The sequence below is a fragment of the Mirounga angustirostris genome, unplaced genomic scaffold (genome assembly GCF_029215605.1).
Source record: "Mirounga angustirostris isolate CCGP_5_RB_7025 unplaced genomic scaffold, mMirAng1.0.hap1 SCAF_10, whole genome shotgun sequence".
Lineage (NCBI taxonomy): Eukaryota > Metazoa > Chordata > Mammalia > Carnivora > Phocidae > Mirounga > Mirounga angustirostris.
Window position 1 is genome coordinate 125,511,085 of NW_026991718.1, and position 23,459 is coordinate 125,534,543.

Below are 23,459 nucleotides of genomic sequence, written 5' to 3' on the forward strand. Positions count from 1 at the left end.
CTGTGGCAGGGAGACGGGATGCAGGGAAGAAAGAAAGCCCTTTGGTAAACCCAGGGTCTTGACTTAAATCAGCATTTTCTTTTTTCTTTTCTTTTTTTTTTTAAAGATTTTATTTTATTTATTTGAGAGACAGAGAGTGAAAGAGAGAGCACAAGAAGGGGTAGGGTCAGAGGGAGAAGCAGACTCCCCGCTGAGCAGGGAGCCTGATGCAGGACTCGATCCTGGGACTCTGGGATCATGACCTGAGCCAAAGGCAGTCGCTTAACCAACTGAGCCACCCAGGTGCCCTAAATCAGCATTTTCTACCTGTCTCTCACCTGGACTGCTGAGGCAGACTCTTCAACTGGCTTCTGATTTCCGTGCCCTCCCCTCGGCCCTTGCACTATGCTCTCCACTCAGTGGCCAGAGGGTTCCTTTGATAAAGCATGAAGCTACAGCATGATTTCCTCTGCTCGAACTCTCCCACCAATGGTCAGAATAAAAGCCAAAGTTCCCAGTTTGGCCCAGGAGACCCCATGTGACCTGGACACTGATTTTCCCCAGCTACAACTTGTACCTCTGTCCCCCACTTTCCCTCTGCTCCGGCCATGCTGACCTCCTCACCACTCCTGGAATGCACCAAGCACGCTCCTGCCTCAGGGCCTTTGCACTTGCTGTTCTTGCGCCTAGACACCCCCCACCCCGGCCCCTGTGTCATCCAGCTCTTTGCCAATACTACCTCCTCAGGGAGGCTTTCCCTGGGCTGTGTTGACTAAGCTCTCTCCATCCTCCCCTTCTTGCTCCTTGAGAAAATGTTCTTAGCCGATTTATAAACTGTAGATAATGGTTGTCTCTGAGATGAGCACTGTGAATGGTGGATGGGGAAGGCTTTGCTTTGAATTATATGAGTATTTTAAGGCACGACTGTGTCACTCATATAATTTGAAATACCCAGGAGGCATGGGACAGAGAAGAAAACTGCCTGGAAACAGGCTAATCTATGAATACTCCATGATATGTGTTACATTTCCACCTGTGCCTTTCATTTGGAGAAAAGATAATCTAGCCTAGAATGTTCTGACAGAGGCCTTTTGGCAAGGACCCCTCATATCTGTAGCGACCACAGGTAACTCTGAATACTAAACAAGAGGCCCCAGTCAGAAGGCCACAGGCAGGACCTGCCCACAGAAATGCTTAGTTATGCTTTTTTTCAGTGTATCAAGAATGCTACAGATTTTTTATTTTTTTTTTTTAAGATTTTATTTATTTATTTGAGACAGAGAGAATGAGAGACAGAGATCATGAGAGGGAGGAAGGTCAGAGGGAGAAGCAGACTCCCTGCCGAGCAAGGAGCCCAGTGTGGGACTCGATCCCAGGACTCCAGGATCATGACCTGAGCCGAAGGCAGTCGCTTAACCAACTGAGCCACCCAGGCGCCCCAATGCTACAGATTTTTTAATGAGCTTTGTGGACTCTTGGCATTTTTGCTTTCATGGGCCCCTTCCTCTGTGAAAAAAATTAAAAATTTCTCCTCATCCCAACTCTTTTCAGGTTCACAGACCCAATTCCAATGTGGGGCATTGCCTCCCGACCCCCAACACCACCAAACAATTCTGGGAAATCGGTAGGGTGTCCAAGAATTCAACTCATTTTGGACACTGTCTACCTGGAATCAGCCCTTAAGCTCAAGTCCCATAAGTCTGCCCCCCAAGCCCCACCTCAGATGCTAGATGTCACCTGGGCTTCTGACCTATAGGCCACAGATTAGTGGTTCCAATGACCTCCTCCTTAGGTTCTTTAATTTGCTAAAGTGGTCCCAGGCTGTTTTCTCCTGTCCTGTGGGTTGAAAAGCAGGAGCTAAGGGGCCACCTGACATGGGGGCCGGCTGAGGGTGAAGGGGACAAGACCCGTGTCCTCTGCAGGTGCCATCCTTCTCTGAATGATTCTTTTTGTCACCTGTTTAGTTCTGTAGGTTAAACAGGTTCCAGTGCTAAATGTGTTTGTGGGTGTAATGCATACATGCATGCTTCTGTTCTGGACCGAACACGGGGCCCTCCCTCATCTGTAGGTATCGAAGAGTCTGAAGAACAAAGTGTCAGCTGTCTTATGAAACCACTGACTTTCTTTGGGCCTTCATTCCCTTCTGGAAAATTACAGCACGTGAATAGCTTTAGGTAGAAGGTTTCTTTTGACCATGAAATTCAAGGACAATTCTAGAATGCTCTCTGTCACCTTACACAGTATGCTCGGAAGGGCTCTAGAGGCATGTGGCCTGAGTTTGAATCCTGACTTTGCTACTTCCTATTAACCCGGTACCTTGTGCAAATGATTTAACTCCCCCATGTACCTTGCTCGGTGTCCTTGTCTGCTTCCTTCCCATGGGATGTTCCAAAATTTAACTGAGGAAAATATGTGCAAAGTTTTTAGTGCAGTATAAGGCGTACCAAAAGCACTTAAGACATGTTAGCTGTTACAAATTTTAGTTATTGTAGCTCCCAAGTACTGTGGAACACAGAGTTCACAGAGTGCCTCGGGACAGAATCTGGCCTGTGTGTTTGATTTAGTTGTGCTTGAAAGGTGTTTAAAAAGTTAACTTGATTGCTGACTTTCTTTCCTTTCTTTTCTTTCTTTCCTTTCTTTCCTTCCTTCTTTCCTTTCCTTTCCTTCCTTCCTTCCTTCCTCCTTTCCTTCCCTTTCCTTCCCTTTCCTTTCTTTCTTTCTTTTTTTTTTTTTTTAAATAGGGAGATTTCACATCAATCTAGCTCTCTGGCTTTGCTTGAAAAAGACAGAGATCTGGCCTTGATGGGTCTAAAGGTGAGCGGACCTGAGTAACAGGGGCCCAGTTTAGAAGGTCTACTCTGGTTCTTCATGGCTCCCCACTTCCATGTTTACAGGACCTGCCTGGCCCTAAAGGCACTGAGTTTACAACCTGTAGCTATTTCTATTGCAGCTGAAGGCACCAGCTAAGTAAACCATCAAAGTAACACTTACTATGACCCAGAGCCCCAGAGAGAGCAGGCTTTAAGAGGGGGAGGAGAGCGGTGGGTCTGGGTATAGGCTAGAACAGAACCTTGACCTGGGGCAGGGGGCAGGGAGAGAGGAGGAAGGGCCATCAGCTCAGGCCACAGGTGGCAAAGCACCTGTGGCCTGCGCTGTCCTCCTGCCACTGGTGACCACCTGCCAGGCTGGCATTCCCATGGCAGCCCTTGTCGGGTCCTTGAGTGTCCCTGGAATGCCCGCAATGTCACCGGATCAGCTTGTCAACTTTAACAACCACGGGAGGCTGGCCCCGGCCGTACCACTGCCCAGGATAGCTCTGTGCCCACAGTGGGGGGGGGGCGACAGCGACAGGAAGGCCTGGGGATGAGCCGCAGAAATGGAGGCCACACCTGGGCAGAGGGACTCCACTGTTTCCTGAACAATGACATTTGATTCCCCTCCTCATGGCCAACTATTGCTGTGCCTTCAACTCGACCCGGAATAATTACACCGGATGCCTGGGACCTGCTGCTCAGACCACTTTTCTTCGCGATGGGGCAAAGTGGGGGTGGGGGCGCTCCTGACTCTGGGATGTCACAAAATACAATCAAATGCTGTTGCCGGTTTTAGCTCCAAGAAGCCAGGGCTCAAAATGGGTTCCTCAACCCGGTATCAGTGAAGCAGATGTCGAAGAGGCCGTGTTGGAATTCTATGAATGGACCCTGGACTATCAGAGAGAGCATGAAGTTAATTTTTCCTCCTTTGCCTTCTGCTCGCTCTGGCCGAAAAGCTTCTGGGAGAGAACTGTGATACAGCCCTTCTCAATGGAAGGGAGGTGGCCCAGAGGCCCTGGGAAAGGGCAGGTCGCAGCACTCACGGGTCACGGCCTCCCTGAGGAGCTCCACCCACATCCCGTTCCTTGCCAGAGGCTATGTCTTCCATGAGGCAGGGCCTCCGGGGTTGTTTGGCCGACTTGTCCTCATGGGCTACACAGAGCCGGTGACCTAGCCACTGGCCTGGTGGTGATGTGTGCAAAGTGGCTGGATGTCTGTCCGGAGCCTGAAAACCTGTTCCCCTGGTGTCCCTGTCCCTGTAAACAGCACTGCCATTTGCCCATCCACTCAGCCAAAACCTCAGAGTGATTCTTGATTCTCCTCCTCTCCCCTTGCAATCCAGCCACAAGCCCTGCCTGCTGACCCTCAAAACAGAACCGGCTCCATCCCCTTGCTCTCTCTGCAGGGCACCCATGGGCTCCTACCTGGAGCCACCCACTGGCCTCCCTGATTCTGATTTCGTCCCCTGGCCACTACCCCTCTACCTGCAGCCAGACTGAGCCACTGAAAACATGAATCATGCATACTTGACTTGCTCACAACAGCTTGGTGACTTTCTATAGGTTTTGGAATAAAATCCAGACCTTCCCCCATCATTCTCCCCCTCACTCCCCAGGTCCCGCTGTCCTCCTCGAAGTTCCTGGCAAGCCCATTCCTGCCACGGGGCTCTTGCGTTTATCCTGCTACCTGGGATGGTCCCCCCATCCCAAGTTCCCATGTGACCGTCTCCTTCTCATGGTGCAGGTGTCACCCATGCCCTTCATACAACATCGCCCCCGGTCCTCCCAGAGGTGCTGCCCCTCACTGGACCCTTGCTCCTGATCTCTGGTGTGGGAGAGACCCCGGTTGTCCACCAATATATGTTTCCCCTTCCTAACAGGCCCTGATTTTAATCTTTGATGCACCTAGCTAGGAAATACATTTCCCAGACCGTCTTGCAGCTAAATGTGCAAGTGGTCCTTCCCTTTGGCCTTCTCGATCAGTTCTCTGTCCAGTGATTCAGCCCCGTGAGCTGACCTAGATGGGCTGTATCCACAACTGTCTTTACCCTCTGGTTTTGGGCTGGATTTGGCTACTGGAGGGCCCTGGGAGATCAGCAGAAGAGGAAACGGATGTTGGGGTATGCAATCCTCCATTTCTCTCCCCGTGATATCAACACAGGGGGACAGCTCCTGTTGGGTGGCCCTCTGCGTTCCAGTAACCATTTGCTCCCCTCATCCCCTTGGGCTTGGGATAGGAATGGCTCCAATGTTACTAAATAGATTTCCCCACACTTGCTTGCTCACACTTTGGCAAAATATAGTTAAACCCTCCTTGAATAATCCAAATTTGAGTGTGCCCCACATTTCTTGCTGAGATGGTGTGGCTAATTAAGTAAGTTCTGTCTGTGTTGTACGTGATGTCTGGAATGAGGTCCTTAAGGGGAGCTGACTTAACTTGAAGTTCATTCTTTTTACCCTTTTGCTTCCTCCTTCTGTGATGCCTGGAATGTGGCTCTGATAGCTGGAGCTCCAGCAGCCATTCTGAACCATGGGGGTGACCTTAATGAGAGAAGCCACACAAAAAGCATGGCAGAACAGAAAGGCAGAGGAGCTTGGGTACTTGATAGCCTTAAAGCCACCATGCCAGCCCTGGAATGCCAATTTCCAGATATTTTTATGTGAGTAAGAAGCAAAATTCTATCTTGTTTAAGCCACTGTTATTTTATATTTTCTTTTATATGCAGCCAAACCTAATCCTGATATAGTTAGCTTCCAGAATTTAAGTGATCTCCCAAGTGTTGCTAAATTAAAAAAAAAAAAAAAAAAAAAAGGCCTGCAGGAATGTGCTTGGCAAGTTGAACGCCAGGGTGGGTCTAGATGAGCCTTTCTTCCTCCTGAGATAACCTGTAGCCACATGTTTTTGTAACTCTAGTGAGAAACGGCAGGAATGTCAGGAGTTGGTATCTTAAGAGAGGCCGAGTTGGAAGTTACACTGATCTGGTGTCCAGAATCTGGGCACACTCTCCTGGGCTTCCAGCCATTTGGCCCCTACGGAGTACCCAAGCCTGAAATTTAGAATTGATTTCTGGAGATCAGTCTGTAGTACAGGGTGTGGTTTCCTTGTGTTCACAGATGGAAAGTGGAAAACAAGTGCCTGGCCAGAAACCCTCCTGAGCCTTTCTCTCAAAAGCCTGCCTCTCCCACCAGGCAGCCCTCTGGGTTAGGGGCCTGCAACTTTCAAGATCACAGACCCCTTTGGGTCTTGGACCCAGTAAAGCACAAACAGGCACACGATCTACAGACACTTCTTGCCCCCTCCCTGGCCCTCGCTCACTCCTAGCTCGTCCAGGGCTGGGCCTCTTGCCTGAACTTGCGACTCTCAGAGCTGACTGCCTTGGACAGCTCCTCCTGGTTTTTCCCAGCCTCTGCAACTTACCAGGTCCAGAAACTGAACCGAGCTCCTGACCAGAGCTCTCCCCATCTCTGTCAGTAGAGAAGCCCTCCTTGCAGTCATTCAGGCCCAAACCTTGGAGTTATTCATGACTCCTCTCACCCACTCCACATCAGGTCCATCAGCCTATCTTATCAGCTCTACCTGATAACGAGGGGCAGCATCTTCTTCCCCCCACTCTGGTCTGAGCCACCATCATCTCGTGCTTGGACTCCTGCCGTAGACCCCTCCCTGGGCTCCCTGCTCTTATTACATCCCTCCAGTTTATTCTCCATATCATAGCCAGAGGAGTCATATTAACACATAAGTCAGATAATGCCCCTCCTCTGCTCAGTGTCCTCCCCTGGTGTCTGTAGCACTCAGAATACCAAAATCCTCCCTCCGGTTCAAAGACCCTGCATGATCTACCCTTCCACCATCAACCCATTACCTCTCAGACCTCGCCCTTGCTCACACTGCTCTGCCGTCCTGGCTTCCCTGCAGCTCCGTGAGCCTGGTGGGACTGCTTTCTGCCTCAGGGCCTTTGCACCCACTGTTCCCTCTGCCTGGAATGCCCTTCCTGGGGGAACTCTGTTGACTGGCTCCTTCACCTTCTTTGCCCAATGTCCCCATAAAACCATCACTCTCCCTCTCCCTCTCCTTACTGACTTCCCTTCCTTGTTTTATCCCCCTCACCTCTTTTCACTATCGTAGGCACTATATACTTTATAAATCTTTTCTATTAACTCTTGCATGAGTATGTAAGCTCCGTAAGAGTAGAGATTTTGCCTATTTCTTTTGCTGCTGGATCCCCTCTGGCACATGCCTGCTGAATGAATGAGTCTGTCCCATAAGCACCCTGCTTTGGAGAGAGCCCTGTGAGTGTGCCCTGAGCATCTCCTAGACTCGACTGCACACCTGGTGCCTGCCTTCTTCTGGCACCAGTTCTTGAATTTTCCTTTAGGGGACACACCTACTCCCTCTCTGAGTCCTCATGGCTCCTGGGCGGTTGGCCTCATTCCTGACTCCAAGGATGTGCATGTGACCCAGGCCAGCCGATCCTTGTATTCCGTCCCCCTGAATGGTTCACGGTTGACCAGCTGTCCCAGGGAGGACCAGATCTAAGATACTTCATTCAGGGCCATTTATTGGTACGCATGGGAGAGAGACACTCTTTCTACAAGGATGGCTCACTGTACCATTAACGCAGGTCTGGTGAAAAGCTGGGTTGAGGGTGAAGCCAGTTTGGAGGAGAGCTGAGAATAGGGAGATGGAGAGCAAGATGAGAGCCAGGCAGAGCTCCTGGATCCAACCACATTTGAAGCTCAGAATACACTTGGACTTTTTATTTACTTGAGTCAAATAAACTCCTTTTTTGGTGTATGGTCAGTCAGGTTTGAATTGGGTTTCTGTCACTCGTCACTGAGAGAATCCAGACTGACAGAAAGTGGTTGTGAGACATGGGTTTTTATATCCAATGGAACACTCGTTTCCATGGCATTTCTGTGGCCCCTCCAACATCGCCACTTGGTGGCCTTTCATCAGCCACAACGGCACGACTCCGTTCCTGCAGTCTTGGGGGGCACACCTGGAATCTGGCAATCTGAGGGGGCCTCAGAAAGACAGCTTGTTTCTACCCTGTGTGGACCCTCTGGAGATAAGCCCCGATATTCTGGGGCTTGGGGATCTGTCTCCTTAACCCCCAGGCACAAGAGCCCCTTAATCGTGGGGCTCCAACATGAAAAGCCCATGGCTCATGCTCACGAAAGCCCCTCCCTTTCGCAGCTTCCATCCTGCTGACCGGGGCCAGGAGAAAGTCTCGGTGAGATGCTGTTGTCCTCACCCTTCATGACAAAGACACGCCAGCCTTGTGGGAGGCAGCCGCTTGCCCAAATGCAGAAACACTGCTGTTCTCATTGTACTTGGGTTTGCAGTGACCTTTTAAAAAAGGCAGTGGAGACTGGTTTTTCATTTACAGTCATAATTTAAGACTTCCTTTTCAAATACTATTTAAGCTTCAAAAAGTACGTCCAGTTCAATAAAATCTCAAATAATGGAACAGACGGCCCTGGGATGCCGCAAATGCTCCACAAGGACTGAATCTAACTGCTCTTGGTGTCCCCAGGCCTGTCTGAACCGCTAAGGCTCACCAAAGGTTTGGCCGGATCGAATCCAACCAGTAAACCCTGGCAGGGCTCCCCAGTGACACAGCCTATGTGGCCCAAGGACACCAGATGCAAACAAGACGCCGGCTTCTGTGTGTTTCTCCTTCTCTTATGCTTCTGGTAAAGGCGGCCAGCCAAGCCCCTGCTGGTCTCCGAGGATCACCCAGACACAGGGATTTTCCCAATCACCTTGACAGTGTATCCATAATGGAGGCTGCTTCCTGACCCCTGTGTCCTGGAACCAGTTCCTCTGGGGGTATGTGACGCTTCTGAGTGACAACTCAGGGAAGGGTGTCAGATGCACACGAGCAAAGAGCAAACGAATCTACGGCCTGCCTTCCCCCGCCCCAAACTCGCAATGAGGGCACGAGACGAGCCCCTCTGTCTGTGTCCCACCCCAGTTCTCTCAACCAGACCCTAATTAGGATGGACGGCTGTTCTCCACCCGGGACTGGAAGGAAGCCTGGAATTAGCTCAGTCGAGAAGCCTTCAGCCCCGAGAACCATCAGAGCTGCCGCACGAATGAGCAGAAAATAGCAGATGATAAATTTTTTAGGACCACCCTCTGCGTTTCGGTTGTAGCAGACTGTGAGATAATGGGCTGGCCTTTTTTGGAACATGCATTATTGATCTGGGTCTGTCTAGTGGTTTATAAAAAGCCCACCGTCCCCCCGCCCCCCCCACTACCGTCTTCCCATCCCTCACCTCCCGAAAGCTGCACAGCCTCCTTCAAAAGCCAGTTCCGCTGGGGAGGGGGTGGCTCGAGCGTGGAAGGGAAGGTTCACAGGCACTGGGCATCTATGCAAGGTGGTGTGCGGCGTGGGAGCTGACAGATGCCCCAGAACACGAGGGCTCTCAGTGCACCGAACCCACTGCCTGGAACTTCTCTCTCAGCGTATGCTGAGATGCATGCATAATGACATTCCTGGCAATGGTATTTGTGACAGTGAACGCCAACTAATGAACACACGAACAATCTAGAAACAACTCAACAGCCATTCCAGGAGACTGGTTAAGTAGAACAGTGGTTAAGACCAAGGGCTCTGGTTTCAGTCTTGCCTGGCTATAGTCTAGCCATGTGGGTGTGACCTTGGACAAGAAACTTCATTTTCCTGTGCCTTAATCCCTCCCTCTGTAAAATAGAGTGAATCTATGTATTTCAAGTTAGCTGTGGTTCTCCTTGCTCTCCTCCCTCCTGTGTCCTTATCATGCCCATAGATCCTTTTTCTATATTTGCATATTCTGTTGGTTTTATTCGAGAGTCACAGATGTAAACGTACGATCACATTTTGACATGAGGCTTAGCTGGATCACATTGCTGCCCCCAAAATGTGTTGTTCCTAAGGGTGGCTGTTCAATCATTCACCTTGGTTCAGGTCAAAAGTCTAGGAGTAGCCCTTGATCTTCTTCTTTTCCTTAATCCCCACAACCAACCATTTGTCGGTGCCCCACCTGTGACTGCTCCCACCCTGGGTCCAAGCTTCCATCACCCCCTGCCCAATTCCCGCAAGCCTCCGAATGGGGCTCCCCGTCTCTGTGCTCTTGCTCTTGGCAATCCCAAATGGAACATCAGCCAGAGGGATCCTGCTGGAACCTAAGTCAGCTCACGGCCCCTGCTAAAGGCCCCCAAACCCATGTCCATCTTACTAAAACTTAAAACCCTCATCGTGGCCACAAGGCCCCTCATGACCTGGTCCCAGTCGACTCCTGGCCTTATCTCTCTCCACTTCTATCCCGGCTCTCTCCACCCCACAACCTTCCTTCTGTCCTAACCTACCAAGTTCACTGCTAACTAACACTGTGTCTTTGCCTTTCTGTTCTTGGCCTGGAATGTTCCTTTCCCATCCTCTAGCTCCCAGCACGGTGCGCTGCACAGAGTTGGATGCTTAATAGGTATCTGCCGAACGCACAAGTGGGTGTCTGGGCAGTCTTGAACTCCCAGGCATGACTACCATCGAGGGGCCCTGTGAAGCAAGACCTGTGTGCTCAGAGATCCGGGTGCTACGTGCAAGGGGTCTCTGCAAAATTCTACCAGAAACAAAACTTGCATCCCTATGGCCATGATCTGTAGACTCCCCATGGTCATCAAACACAGTTCAAGCTAGATGCTGCCGGACAGATAGGTATTCTGTATGTCCAACTGTCAATAAAGGCTCTGGGCTTTGATTGCTTCCTGGCTGCAAAGTCTTCTTGCACTTGATAAGCTCCCTGAGAAAAATCTATACTTGTGATCATTAACACAAATCATTATAAGGAGCAACTGGGATGTATATAAATCACCTTTTCTTAGCAGTTAAAAAGGCTGGTGTATGCTTTTAATAATGGATCCAAAAAGAGTGTAGATTCACAGTTGGATCTTCACCACAATCTCAGGTTTCATTGCAAAGGCTTATCCAGTAAACCTTTACATTAGTTGTCATCTATAATATTCAGTTGTCCTTTGACAGTGGATAGAGGCTAAAAAGCCCACCCCTCACCTGGTCAACTATTGGCACTCTCTACCACAACCCACGAGAGCCTCCAAGATTCAGCTCCATCCTCTCTCTCCAGTCTCTATTCCAGCTCCCTTCCCCAGGCTCCAGCCCCATGTGTCTCCTTGCTCCTGCCTCAGGGCCTTTGCACGTGCTGTTTTCCCTTTTTAAAAGGTTTCTCTTCACAGTACACAGTAGCACTGATGATTAGAAGGGAAATCTATAGGAGGAAAATGCACAAGGTGTTGTGTGTTGTCCAATACAGTAGCCACAAGCAGCTATTGAGCACCTGAAAGGTGGCTAGTCCTACATGAGATGTGCTCTAAGTGTAAATTACAGGCCATATTTCAAAAACAATATAAAAAATGCAGCTATCTCCTTAATGACTGATATGTTGAGAGAGAATCATCTGGACGTATGGGGTTAAATAAAATACATTATTAATTTCACCTGTTTTTTTTTAGCATTAAAAAATGTAGCTACTAGAAAATTTAGAATTGCTTCTATCATTTGCATTTATGGATCCTGTTATATTTCTATAGGGCAGTTCTGTGTATGGTTTCCTGTTGGAGAAATAGAACCTGTAAAATCAGTGACTTCAAGGTGGTGGTGGTGGGGAGAAGACACAAGCTAGGGAGAAAGAAGGCTTACCCTGAGGGAGACCCCCAATGGTGAGCTGGAAATATCAGTGGAGCTTGAGCCTGGGGAGCAGAAGGTGCAGCTGAGACAGACTCTGGAGGGCTCGCTCTTGGCGGCCTCGGGTGTGGAGGCTTGTCCTCAGGCAAAGGGACACGTGGGGGAGAAAAGCCTCACGCAGGTGCAGCACGCACTGCTCAGACGGAGGAGCCTATGGTCTGGTGTGGGAGCGCAGGGCTGGAGCCAGGGCGGCTTCTGCACGGGCCAAGGAGTGGTGTGGATGGCTCGCGTGGGGAATGAAGGCGCTGAGACTGTGAGCTGGAGAAGCTCTGAGAACATCAGCCAGAGGCAGACACGCCTGCCATCGGTGCAAGTGAGCTGGACCCTGCCAAGGGGCCCTGTCCTCACCCGCTTTACCCGGAGCCAAAGCACCGCGAGGGGAGGGCGCTCCACAGAGGAGGCGGGCAAGCTCATCCTCCTGAGGCACCGTCTTTGTGAACAGGGTCAGGTCACTAGCAAGAGTGTCCACCCTCCCTGTCCCTGGATGCCACCAAGGACGGCTGAGCCCACCTGAAGTGGTTAAGACTGGAGGAGCAGGGCCCACATGTGCCTGTGTGTATACACACACACACACACCCCGGCTGGCTCCTTCTCAGCTTCAGTGTCAGCTCAAACATCACCTCCTCTGAGAGGCCCTCCCTGATTACCAATTCAAAGTGGCTCCCCCTCCCTGCCCCCATCCGGTACAGCACCCTCTTAGTATCACCAGCCCGTTTCTCCCTTCTTGAAATGATCTTCCCCGTGACCTTGCTGATTACCTGTGGCCCTCACTCCACGACAGTAGGGATAGTACCTGTCTTACTCATTACTGAAGTTCCAGGCCCTGCGATCTTGCCCGGCACACAGCAGGTACTCAATAGAAACTGGGTGAAAATAATGAATTGGACTCAGCATCTCTCCTTAGGACTTCTGGAGCAATCCAGGAAGGGTTCTGCCTCAGGAACGAGTTGGACACCCCTTGCCTTGCGGACCAAGCTGCAAATGCACACGTGGGGGACAAATCCCCATGACTTGGTTTACATCCAAGCGAGCTCCACAGGTCTCCACGGCCAACCTGCGTCAGGAGCCTCAGAGCCTGCGGGCCGGCTGCTTACCGAGCTCCACGTCCTGGTCGTCCGTCAGCACCAGGATGATGTTGGGGCGGATGTTTCTGCGGTCCCTCTGAAACCTGCCTTTCAGGCGGTGGTGGGACAGGAACGCCGAACTTCCCCCCAGCAGAGAGAAAACGGTTGCGGAGAGCAAGCAAAGCAGGAGGCTGGGGGGGGCCATTTTACGTTCTGCCGATCCAGGGCTTCTGGCAGGACCCACGAGTCTGAAGTGGCGTTTTGTGGACGTGTCTCTGGTCCCTTCTTCCCGCTCTACTCACGGATCTAAAGTAGGAGGAAAAGAATCAGGTCAGTCTTTACGTAAAGGCCGCCTGACGGCTCGGGCTTGCATAATGATTCCTTGCATGGACAACGAGGGTTCCTTTGATCAGGGGGAGCTGGGAGCAGAGGAAACCTAACTCGGAGAAAGTGAGAAGGAAAGAACTTACAATGTGCTCAGGTAACAGAGTGGCAGGAAAGCTTTCTGTGACCGCTTCTGCAGACAAGATTTCTCCCCTGGGCTGGCAGTCTTCTGAACGTGCTGGTGGTGGCCCTGGCCCCCATCAGATAGCCAGCCTATCTCCGAACCCGCCAACCGGTTCAGCAGACAGATCAGCCCCAAAGAAAGGAAAAGAAGGAGCCCAGACATTTCTGGGGGTGGGGAGGCAGAAGTGCGCAGGACGCAGTCCCCGCTCTTGGGCAGCCTGTGGCTCAGGTAGGGTGTGGATGAGCAGGGCTACACAACCCTGTGTGTGTTCCAGTCACAGCTCTGTCACTCGCCAGCTGGGTGTCCTCCCCCTCAAGCCAGTAGGGGACCTCAGTTTTCCCGTGAATAAAATGAGGAGACGGGGTTGTTATAGGAGCTCAAGCCAGCAGGGATGTGTGTGAAGGCGCCCTGCAGACAGATCCCATAGCTGGACAAGTTATTCACATGGGTTTTAAGTTTGCAGAATCAACAAAAGGACAAAAGAGAAAACTGAGGGCTAAAAAGCTACGGGAGAAGAGCTGTCACAGTCTGTTGTGACCTCGGTCACTCCTGGACCCCCCAGGTCAGATGCGGTCACAAGCAAAGGTGGGAGGGAAGGCAGGATGGGCGCATCTTGGCTTGGGCAGGTCTGATCTTGTTCTGCTCTTTGCTCTCTGTGGTCATTTTTCTACTTCTTGAGGAAATGAGCCTTCAAGTCTTTCCAGATATAGACTTTAGGTCTCATTTATTTAAAACGAGAGAGAGTGAGCAAGGAGATGTGTCAGGAGGAAACCAAGCTTGTTGGAGGTGGGGCCACGTGACCTTGAAGGACTCTGCCCACCTCCCCCCCACCCTTGCCGAAGTCCCAGCTCAGGGGACTCATCAAGGGCTCTGGTCCATAGAAGGGGATGAGCCACTGCAACAGCCCCCTAAGAGGTCCCGTTTCTCCCGACTGCACCCCCACCCTCCGATTTCTCCAGGGCACCAGCAGGATCTTCCTAAAATGCAAATCCCATGTTATCACTCTGCAGCCTAGCCCAGGCTGAGACCAGCAAGGTGTTCAGGGCACAAGATAGAAGGGACTCACTCACTCCAGGTGGCACCAGTGCGAGGCACTCACTTCACTTTAGCCCCAGTCCTGTCCCTCACCTGCTCAGACCCTCCCTTGGCGTCCCTAGCCCAAGGAATACAATACACACTCCCTACCAGGGCCTACAGGTGATTCAAGTGATCCAGCCCCTGCCTACTTCTCCTCCTTCCTCCCAATTGCTCCCCAGCCCCACGGGTTTCTTTCTGTTGACAAGTCAAGTGTGTTCCTGCCCCAGGACCTTTGCACTTGTTCTTCCTTAAGCCTGGAAGTCTTTTCCCAGATTGATTTTCTATCCTGGGCTCACTCTCCTCTGCCAAGTCTTGGCACAAATGTCACCTCCTCAGAAAGGCCTGCCCTGATTGCCCTATCTAAGGTGGTGCCCCCACACGAGGCACTTTCTATATTTTGTAACCTGTTTTATTCTCCTCACAATCCCTACTACAACCTGTAATTATCTTAGTTGCCCAGTTCCCCCCACTAAAGGGTCAGCCCCACGAGGGTAGGAGGTAGGCCTGTGTTAATCACAGCTGGGTCCCCAGCACTTAGTATGAGGCCTGTCACGTAGTAGTAAGCACCAAATAAATATTCTGAGAGCTAAAGGAATGGAGATTTTGTTAAGATCCTCTGAGTTCTGCAGACCGAGGGACGTGGGACTTGGCAGGGCCATGCCATAACCTCGGTATGGAGGCTCAGAGGCATCACCAACCCCATTCCCCTGTCATCCTCCCCCAGGAAGGGTCCCGGGGTGGGCTGCTCTTTGTTCCTCGGATCCATTTTCCACTCTGCTCTGTGCCCTAGGAAGCCAGTCTCGCCTCTGCAGACTGCACCTGCCCCATCTTTGGCTTCCTGCGGTTTTGCCAGTGGGAGTTCTGCTGGGAGGCTGCTGCGCAGGGGGAGGCAGGACATCAGCGTGTTTATCCAACTCTGCTCCCCGCCTTGCATCAGCGGCACCCCAGTGCCTTTGTCTCTCTAGGCTGGCCACTGTTCTAGCTTTCCTCCAGTCCTGGGGGCACCCCTCAGCCTCCGCTTGCCCCTTCAAGCCTGCGGGTAGCGATGACTCTCCTCCCTTCCTAGCTCCCTCCGGGGGTTGTAAGATTCCTTGTTTGCTCCCTTACCCCAAACTGCTCCTGGAAGTAATGCCTTTAGTCGACACTCTTGGGGGCAGGCTGGGAGCAGAAGCAGGCTCCACGCAGTGCTTCCCTCCCCAGGGGCCTCCAACAGGACATCTGTGCAGGGAGGGGAGATGAGGGTGATCACATTCTCAGGAGCACTGACCTGGGAACCGTGACTTTCACAGGCCCTGAGGGCAAGCATCAGCTTCCATCTTGTGGCCTGTCGACAGCCAGATCCACCGCACCAACTGTGTTTTGAGCACCTGCTGTGTGCCACACTGTGGATGGGTAAGACATGGACTTTGGACTCACTCGCTGGGTGACGCCAGGCAAATAACTCAACTCTGTGCCTCAGTTTCCTCATCTATAAAATGGGTGTGGAGGATGAAACGGGTTCATACAGAGCGCTGAGACCACAGCCTGGCACACGGAATGACCCAGAACACATCATTCACAGAGTAAACCATTCCTGGATGATGGTTGCTGTAGTTGTGGGTGGGCTGTGACGGGCGCTCTGCTTGCAGAGTCTCCTCCACTCCGACCACCTCCCACACAGGTATGAGTGCTGTCCCCATTTTACAGTTGAGAACTCGGGGGCTTAATCACGGGCCTGAGATCACCCTGGGGAGGAAATGGCAGAGATAGTTTGACCTCTGCTCCCCCTTGACTGCTCAGCGTGGGTCCCCTCCCCTAAACGCACCTTTCCCAACGACCCCCATTCAGGTGCCACAGCCCCCGTTGCTGGTCTATCTGCACAACCCTTCTACTGTGACATGGCCTTATTTAAAAATAAAAACATAAATACGTGTTTTTGGAAAAGCAAACTTTCTATCCAAGGGTAAAGGAAAAATTGGCATTCCCGTCTCCATCAAACTAACTCACACAAAATGAAAGAAAGCAGACACTGTTACTCAGTCTCACAGCTTCTCGTTCCTTCCTAAGGCTCTAAGCTGAGCTCTGTGCCCACCTGCTTTCCCACCTGTACCTGCTCTCTTTCTAGGTGTTGAAAGGAGTCAAAATGCATTAGCACCATCCCAGACTTTCTGCTGGCGGGAGTGGGAGGCCGGGAGAGGGTTGAAAAGGAGACATGTTCCACCATCGAATCGGTCCCTGAATTACCCCAAATCATGGGGTTGTCCTCCAATCATGTTGTTTATCAGTCTGTGTCCCACCCGCCCCTGGAAACACATCAGGATGCTTTGTGCTTTGCACTTGAACTGATGCACCAACCATCTCACCTTCATGTGTGAAACGCACATTCATGTGCCTTCAGATAGACATCAAGCACTAAAATAACATCGAGAGACTTTCCAAGGGATGCCCCACAACTCTCTTCTATCAGAAACAGAGAGCTTGCAATGCTCCAGCCCCCGATCTGTCCATTTTACGTTTAATCTGCATTTCCGCCCATCCAATTATACCCATTTTATTGATGAGGAAGCCGAGGCACAGAGAGTTAAAAGTACTTTTCTCATTATTACATGGTTAAATAAGTGGCAGGCATGGGGTTCAAACCCAGTCTGGCTCGACAAGACTGCTCAAACAGAAGCCCCTGGAAGCAGACCGCTGAGCAAGTTCCTGAGGCTCCCAACCTGTTTCCTTCCTCATTTGTCAAATGGAGCAGCAGGTGGCCAGGTGTCCTCTGAGGGTCTTTTGGGGCTCTGGACCTGTGAGGGAGGTATGGTGCTGGGAGCTGCAGCCTGCATTGGGAGCTCTGGGCCAGATGGTGAGTGGAGCTGGGAGACGTGATCATTGGACTCTGTTCCTGGCACCCATGTTGGTTTTCTCATGCAGCCCCCCAACCACAGTCCCCTTCAACCCCTGCTCCCCAGCAACTATAACCCACCAGCCAGGATGCTCCCCCTCTGGATAGAAGTCAAAGCTCTGTGACTGGAGACTGGTGAATAACAGGGGCTAATTATTTCATCAGATCACGTCATCAGTAGGTCGATTTTTGATGAATTCCCCCAGCTCTGACTTCCCCTGGCCTTGTGCCAGCCTCTCTGGATGCTGAAGAAATCAATTAAAAATGACACATGGGATTCTGCCTCCATTTTTTTTTCCTCCTTGGAAAAAGATTCAAAGTGGTTAAACGGAGAGTATGTGGTGAATTGTACAGCACCAGCAGCCCGATGTTCTGATTATCCCTCGGACACCTTGTCTCATTCCCACCAGCTTGCTGCAAGGTCCGCCTGACTCCTTCTCTTTGTCCTGTGTCTTCTCACAGACCTTGGCAAAGGCTTGCCAGTCGAGGAAGACAGCTCTGGAAATGTCTAGTATCCCAAGTGTTCAGAAGCATCACTCCTGCTTCTAGATTTATCTGTTAATCTGCACAGAGGAACAAGTCTCTGGTGGACCAATGACCCCTCGGCCCCACAGACCACAGCTTCGGGGAAGCTCCCGGGACCTCACCCAGGCCTGTCCAGAAAGACCCAGATGGTAGTCTTCCTCTGAGGATCCCCAAATTGCCAACAAGATTAGCCAAGAGGAGTTTGGGAATGATTGGGCAGCTGAGGGGCTGGGAGAGGAGGATGTGGCCGGAGGCAGAACAAGGCACTGACCGGATGGAAGAGTGCTCAGGGAGAAGGGGAGAAAGGGGACTGTAGGGTGTGGAGAGATGCCCCGTGTGCTGGGGCCAGGTGGTCCAGACAGCTCGGCCACTTATGTCTTCCTTCATTTACTTTATAAATTTTTATTTAGGGCCTACTATGTGCGAGGCACAGTGTTAGCTGGTAGGATAATCCTGCCTGGATCCTAACAGCCTCCTAACTGGTTTCCCTGCTTCTACCCCCTCCTCCTTCTATCAAGTAGCCAGAGGATCCTGTTAAAACCAAAGAACCTGTCTCCTTCCACCGAAAAGCCTTCAAGGGCTTCCATCTCATGCTGAACAAAACCCCAAACCCTCCAAAGGGCCAACGAGATCCTACACAGTCTGCTCATCCCCTCTCGGACCTCATCACTTTTCCATTTTTTCCCCTTGCCCACTTGGCTCTGGCCACATGGCCTCTGTGCTGTTCCTTGCACATGCCAGGCACGTCCCCACCCCAGGGCCTTTGCACTTGCTGTTCCCGCTGCTTGGAGCCCTCATCCAGGTATCTTCAAGGCCCTTTCCTCACCTCCTTCGGGTCTTTGCTTACATTTTGTCTTTGTAGGTTAGCAGAAATCTCTTCCCTTCCCACCCCTGACAAACTACGTATTTTACCTCTTTCTTTATGGGTCCCCCCTCCCCACCCACTCTCACTAGAGTGTCCGCTTCCTGAGGGCATGGATTTTTGTCAGCTTTGTTTCACATCTGTATCCCCAACGCCTGAAACAGTGTTTGGCACATAGCTGACACCTTAGCTATTTACTGTCTTAGCAAAGAATTTTCTCCCCGCTGGAAAAAACTCCTCCAGCTGGGGTTGGGGTCCCTGCCACCCCCTTACTGCGTTAGGTAGGGGCAGCCTGACTGTAGGGCGGAGCATGTGACCCAGGTAGAGCCAATCAGCACTTCCTGGCTCCCTAGCTGCAGTGATTGGCCCAGAGGCAGACATGTGACCCGGGCCTGGCCAATGGGAGAGAGCGGCAAGAAGCCGTGGGATGAGTGGCTGGGTGCAGGGAGCGGGGGAGCCGTCCTTGCCAGCAACCGGGAGGCTCCGAGGGGATGCTGGGGACACCGGGCTGAACCTGTGGCTAGTCACAGGCTCAAACAAGTAGCCTTTGCTGCTTTAGCAACAGGAAGCACCGGGATCAGTACAGTAAACACCCTTAAAGAACAGTGATGAAGAATAACTGATAATTATGGGGTACTTATCACAGGCCCTGCCCATTTCTCAGCACTTTTCCCGTTCCCCACGTCACCCTTACAACATCCTTATGAAGTTGGACGTTCTACTTGCAGGTGAGGAAGCTGAGGCACGGAGAGTTTTCGAGAACTTGCCCACGGTCAGGCAGTTTGGAGGTGGAGCAGCGGAATATCGTCCCTTGGCCCACCTCCTCCCCATCCTCTGTGCTTCCCTGCGCCCTGGGAGGTTCACTTGGGTGGACCACATCAGTGGGCTCCATGCTTTCTCACACCTGGTGGGGTTTGGCCGAGGGGGAGGGGGGACACCGCCAGGGGATGGGAAGGTGGGAGGAGGGGCCCGGGCACTTGCCAGGCGTCCTTCCTGCCCAGGTGCTGGGAACTGAGCACATCCCTCTATTGCTCTGCTGGGGGCCACAGCCCCTGTGGGTGGCCCTCTCCAGGTTCCAGCAAATGCTCCCCACTGTCCCCAGCCCCAGGGATCTGTATATTCATTTTCTTACACTCTGCTCACACCTTTATTGGAGGGCACCATCTGTTTCCTGCAGGGCCCTGGGTGGGTAAAGCAAGCAGACCTCACAGCTGAGATTTGCACCCAGAGGTCCTGACCCCAGAGCCCCATCTTGACTCCTATTCTCATTTGGAAACCAATGAATGATACAAGAAGTTGTGGTTAAGTGTATCGCACAAACAGGAAGAAGAAGGGGGAAACTGCTGGCCTGGGGGGCAGTCAGAGAGGGCTGCCTGGAGGAGGTCTTAAAAGTTTAAGAAGCCTAAGAGGAACAAAGTTCTGAAGAATCCACAGGGTTTTTCTGAAGAAGAGGGTGGCGGACAGGGTGCTTCCGGCAAGGGAAACGGCCTGAGCAAATAGCAGGCTGAGTGGGAGGGATGGAAATGTGTGGTCCTGAACCTCACAAGCTCAGAAGTTGTCTAGACAGGGGATGACACAAGCACATCTGTTAAACCCTACACTCCCCTGGCGTCTCCCCTTCTTCCTGGTCACAGGTTTTTTCCAGCCTTCTCTCTTCCTCTCCAGGGCTGTCAAGAAAGGACAGGAGCTCCTGTAACCTACGGATACAGACTCTCCCTGTCTTCCCTCCCAAGGTGCCAGGGCATCTGGGGGCTCTCTGTGCCTGGTCTTAGAATTCCAGCGGGAGGCAGGGAACTAAGCCAGCTCTCCAGAGCAGGACACGAGACAAGAGAAGGGTCTTTCAAAGGGAGGAGGCAAAGATCAGCCTTCAAGACAAGGGCTCAGGATCTGGAAAGGAAATTAGGGCATAAAGAGAAGGGCTTAGGAACCCCATTGCTTGCATAACTATTCATTTGACAAGAAATCCTTAAAGACCTACTATGTGCCAGGCACAGTTCTTGGCACTGCAGATAAAGAAATGAAAAAAAAAAAAAAAAAAAGTCCCTGCCCCCAGGGAGCTGACGTTCTAAGGAGTCAACAGATCAAAAGCTAGAGTCAAAAACCTTTAGCTAAAAGTGAGAAGTGACAGGATTCACTTCTCGGCGAACTTTTAGGACAGGACCATGGAGTATAGTTAGAGCTCAAAGAAAGCTTAGAAACGATATATTCAAGGTGCTGGAAAGCTGACCATCACAAGGTTTTGTATGTAAAGTGAGTGGGCATGATTCACATGCCCGAATATCTGAGCATCTGTGGTCGAGTACTGTTTCATGATCAGTGAAAAAAAACCAGACACAAATCTCTAGTCTCATGGAGCTGACAGAGAGAGTGGAGAAAGCCAAGCAGATAGATATGTACTAAAATGCAGCAGGGAACAGGCTGAGAAGGGGGGCGGGGGGATGGGATCTGGAGCCAGACAGCTGGCATTCAAATCTTGGTTCCACTATGGACTAGTTCTTGGGCAAGTAACTTACCCTCTTGTGGCCTCAGTGTCTTCAACTGTAAAGTGAGGCCACTAAGAGCCCCTAAAGAGTTGTGAGGAGGAAATGGCTTAATGCCTGTGAAGCCTTTAGAGCAGGACTGTATACAGTTAGGTGCCCAATACATGCTGTCTAGCATTTTTTGTTGGGTTTGGGCCAACGTACTTTCTATAACAGCATCCAGTTTTCATCTGGGGATCTTCTCCCCGATCTTTGGTCCATAAGGTTCAAATTAGGCGGCAGCTGCAGAGCTCCAAGGCTAGACCATGGGATCCAGACCCGAGCCAATCAGAGCCTTCCAATCCCTCTTCCTCAGTGATTGGCCAATCAGAGTAATCTGGGCATCTTCACCTAACTAGGAGGAGATGCCTACCCTTTCCAACTGGCTAACTGGTTCCACGTCATTCCACCATGAAGGTAAGGGAATCCTGATGCCATCTTGCCTCATGTAGAGGTGGAATGAAGCCAACACACAGAAGAAAACAGAGCTGAGAAATGGTACATACTTGGGTTTGGAAACATTTGAGACCTGGATCTAGCTAAACCTGAAGGAGGAAGATTTACATCTGGATTCTTTGTTTCAGGCGCCAATAGATTCCTTTTTCTCTTTTGACTAGTTTGAGTTGTTTTCTTTCTTCTTAGGTCAGCTTTCTCACACGTTGACTCCTTAGGGACATGAATCAAATTCTCTTTGTTTCTTAGGTCGCTCCAAGTTGCTTTCTCTGTCACTTGCAACCGAAGGAACCCAAATGGTAGAGCAAGCTGGAGACAGAATGTTGACTCAGGTGGCTTCCCAGCCACCTCCTGCCTCTGTGTAGACAGACCTGACAACATGGCTTGCTAGCCCTCAGCCTGGGCCTGGGCCCAACTCTCTGCCTTACTGTAAGCAAACTTTCTTCATCCTTATTTGTCAACCGATAAGAAAAAGGTGGTGTGGAAAAGCAGAAGGAACGTGGGCGTGGGAGTCATGAATTCTGGTCCCAATTTGGTCTCAGTTTCCTCATCTGCCAAGCCAAACAGACTGTTCCTGGGCACAGCCCTGGAGTTTGGGATGGGTGGAGTCTGACAGGTGGAGAGAGGGCCTTCCCTGGCCACCCTCCTGGAAGCAAGCCTCCCTGTTACTCTTGGCCTCATCCAAATTTTGTTCTCTTCAGAACACTCATCACACGTGCGATTCTTTATGCACTCTTCTATTCTGGTCTTTATTTTGTGGCGGTTGTTTTCTCCCTCGAGCTCTGCAGGGGTAGGGCTGTCTCTTTTCTTTTTCTTAAAAAAGAATTTTTAAAAAAGATTTATTTATTTGAGAGAGAGAGCCCTTGCAAGCAGGGAGAGGGGCAGACGGGGGCGGGGGGGGAAGAGAGAGAGAATCCTCAAGCAGACTCTGCACTGAGTGGGGAGCCTGACGTGGGCTCGATCCTAGGACCCTGAGACCATGACCTGAGCCCAAACCAAGAGTTGGACACAACCGACAGAGCCACCCAGGCGCCCTAGGCTCTTTTCTAAATAGTCTCAGCCCCTGGCACAGCCTGGGTGCTAATTCTTCCAGTTACTCAACAAATATTTACTGAGCACCTACTATGCACAGGTCCTATCCTATGTGCTGGGGATCCAGAAATAAACAATCTTTCATGAATCAGACACAAAATAAATCATAGGCCTGAGGTGATGAGTCTTAAGGGTGTGAGGCAAGAGAGGGAGGTCAGAAGTGCTGGTGGGGGAAGGCTGCATCTTTAAATGGGGGGGGGTCAGTTGGGCAGAGTCTTGAAGGAGGTGAAGGAATGTGCCTTGCAGATACTTAGGGGAACGGTGTTCCAGGCCTAGGGAAAAAGCAGTGCAGATGTCCTGGGGGAGGAGCGTGTCTGGGAGTCTGTGGCACATAATGGGGGCACGTGTAGCTGGAGTGGAGTTGAGTGATGGGAAGGCTAATACTTGCAGTGAGTGGAGGATCTGGAAGGTTCCAACCTGGGAGTGTTGAGATTGGATGTAGATTTTAACAGGATCCTTCTGGCTGCATGTGGAGAACAGACTGCAGGGCGTGAGGGTGGACTGAGGGAGGCCAGCGAGACAGCTGCCTGGACAGTGCTTGGACGAGGACAGGGGCAGTGAGGGGGCGAGATGTGAGATTCTGGATATTGTTAATGAATAAATGAATGAATGAATGAATGAATGAATGGAGGATAGACTGGCACACGCCAAGTGCTCCAGTGATTATTTCTAACCATTGACCTTCAACCTTAGCAGGAGAATAAAATCTTTTTTTTTTTTTTTTTTAATGCTCAGGGACTCATGATCAGGGACAGCATGGCTGGCTGGTCTCTGCTTTAGAATGGCTGAGGCCACAGCTGAAATGACAGAAGGGCTGGGGACTTGATTCATTGGGTGGCTGCTACTGGCAATTGGCTAGGACCTCAGGGGGGCCTCTCCTTCCTCCCCACATGGTGGCCTCAGGGTGGGCTCTGATTTCTTATGTGGCAGCTTCTGGCTCGGAAGGTGGGTGCCC

The 23,459-nt window shown here is 51.3% G+C and overlaps 1 protein-coding gene across 6 annotated transcripts in view; it reads right to left on the minus strand.

Moving 5' to 3' along the window:
* SULF2 (sulfatase 2) overlaps positions 1-23,459 on the minus strand; it is a 114,251-nt gene that overhangs the window by 74,635 nt on the left and 16,157 nt on the right. For all 6 annotated transcript variants that reach the window (XM_045885911.3, XM_045885913.3, XM_064573327.1 and 3 more), the window contains exon 2: positions 12,630-12,905. In XM_045885911.3, the coding sequence (XP_045741867.1) occupies positions 12,630-12,804 (175 nt within the window). In that variant the 5' untranslated portion in view covers positions 12,805-12,905. The remainder of the gene's footprint in view (positions 1-12,629; positions 12,906-23,459) is intronic.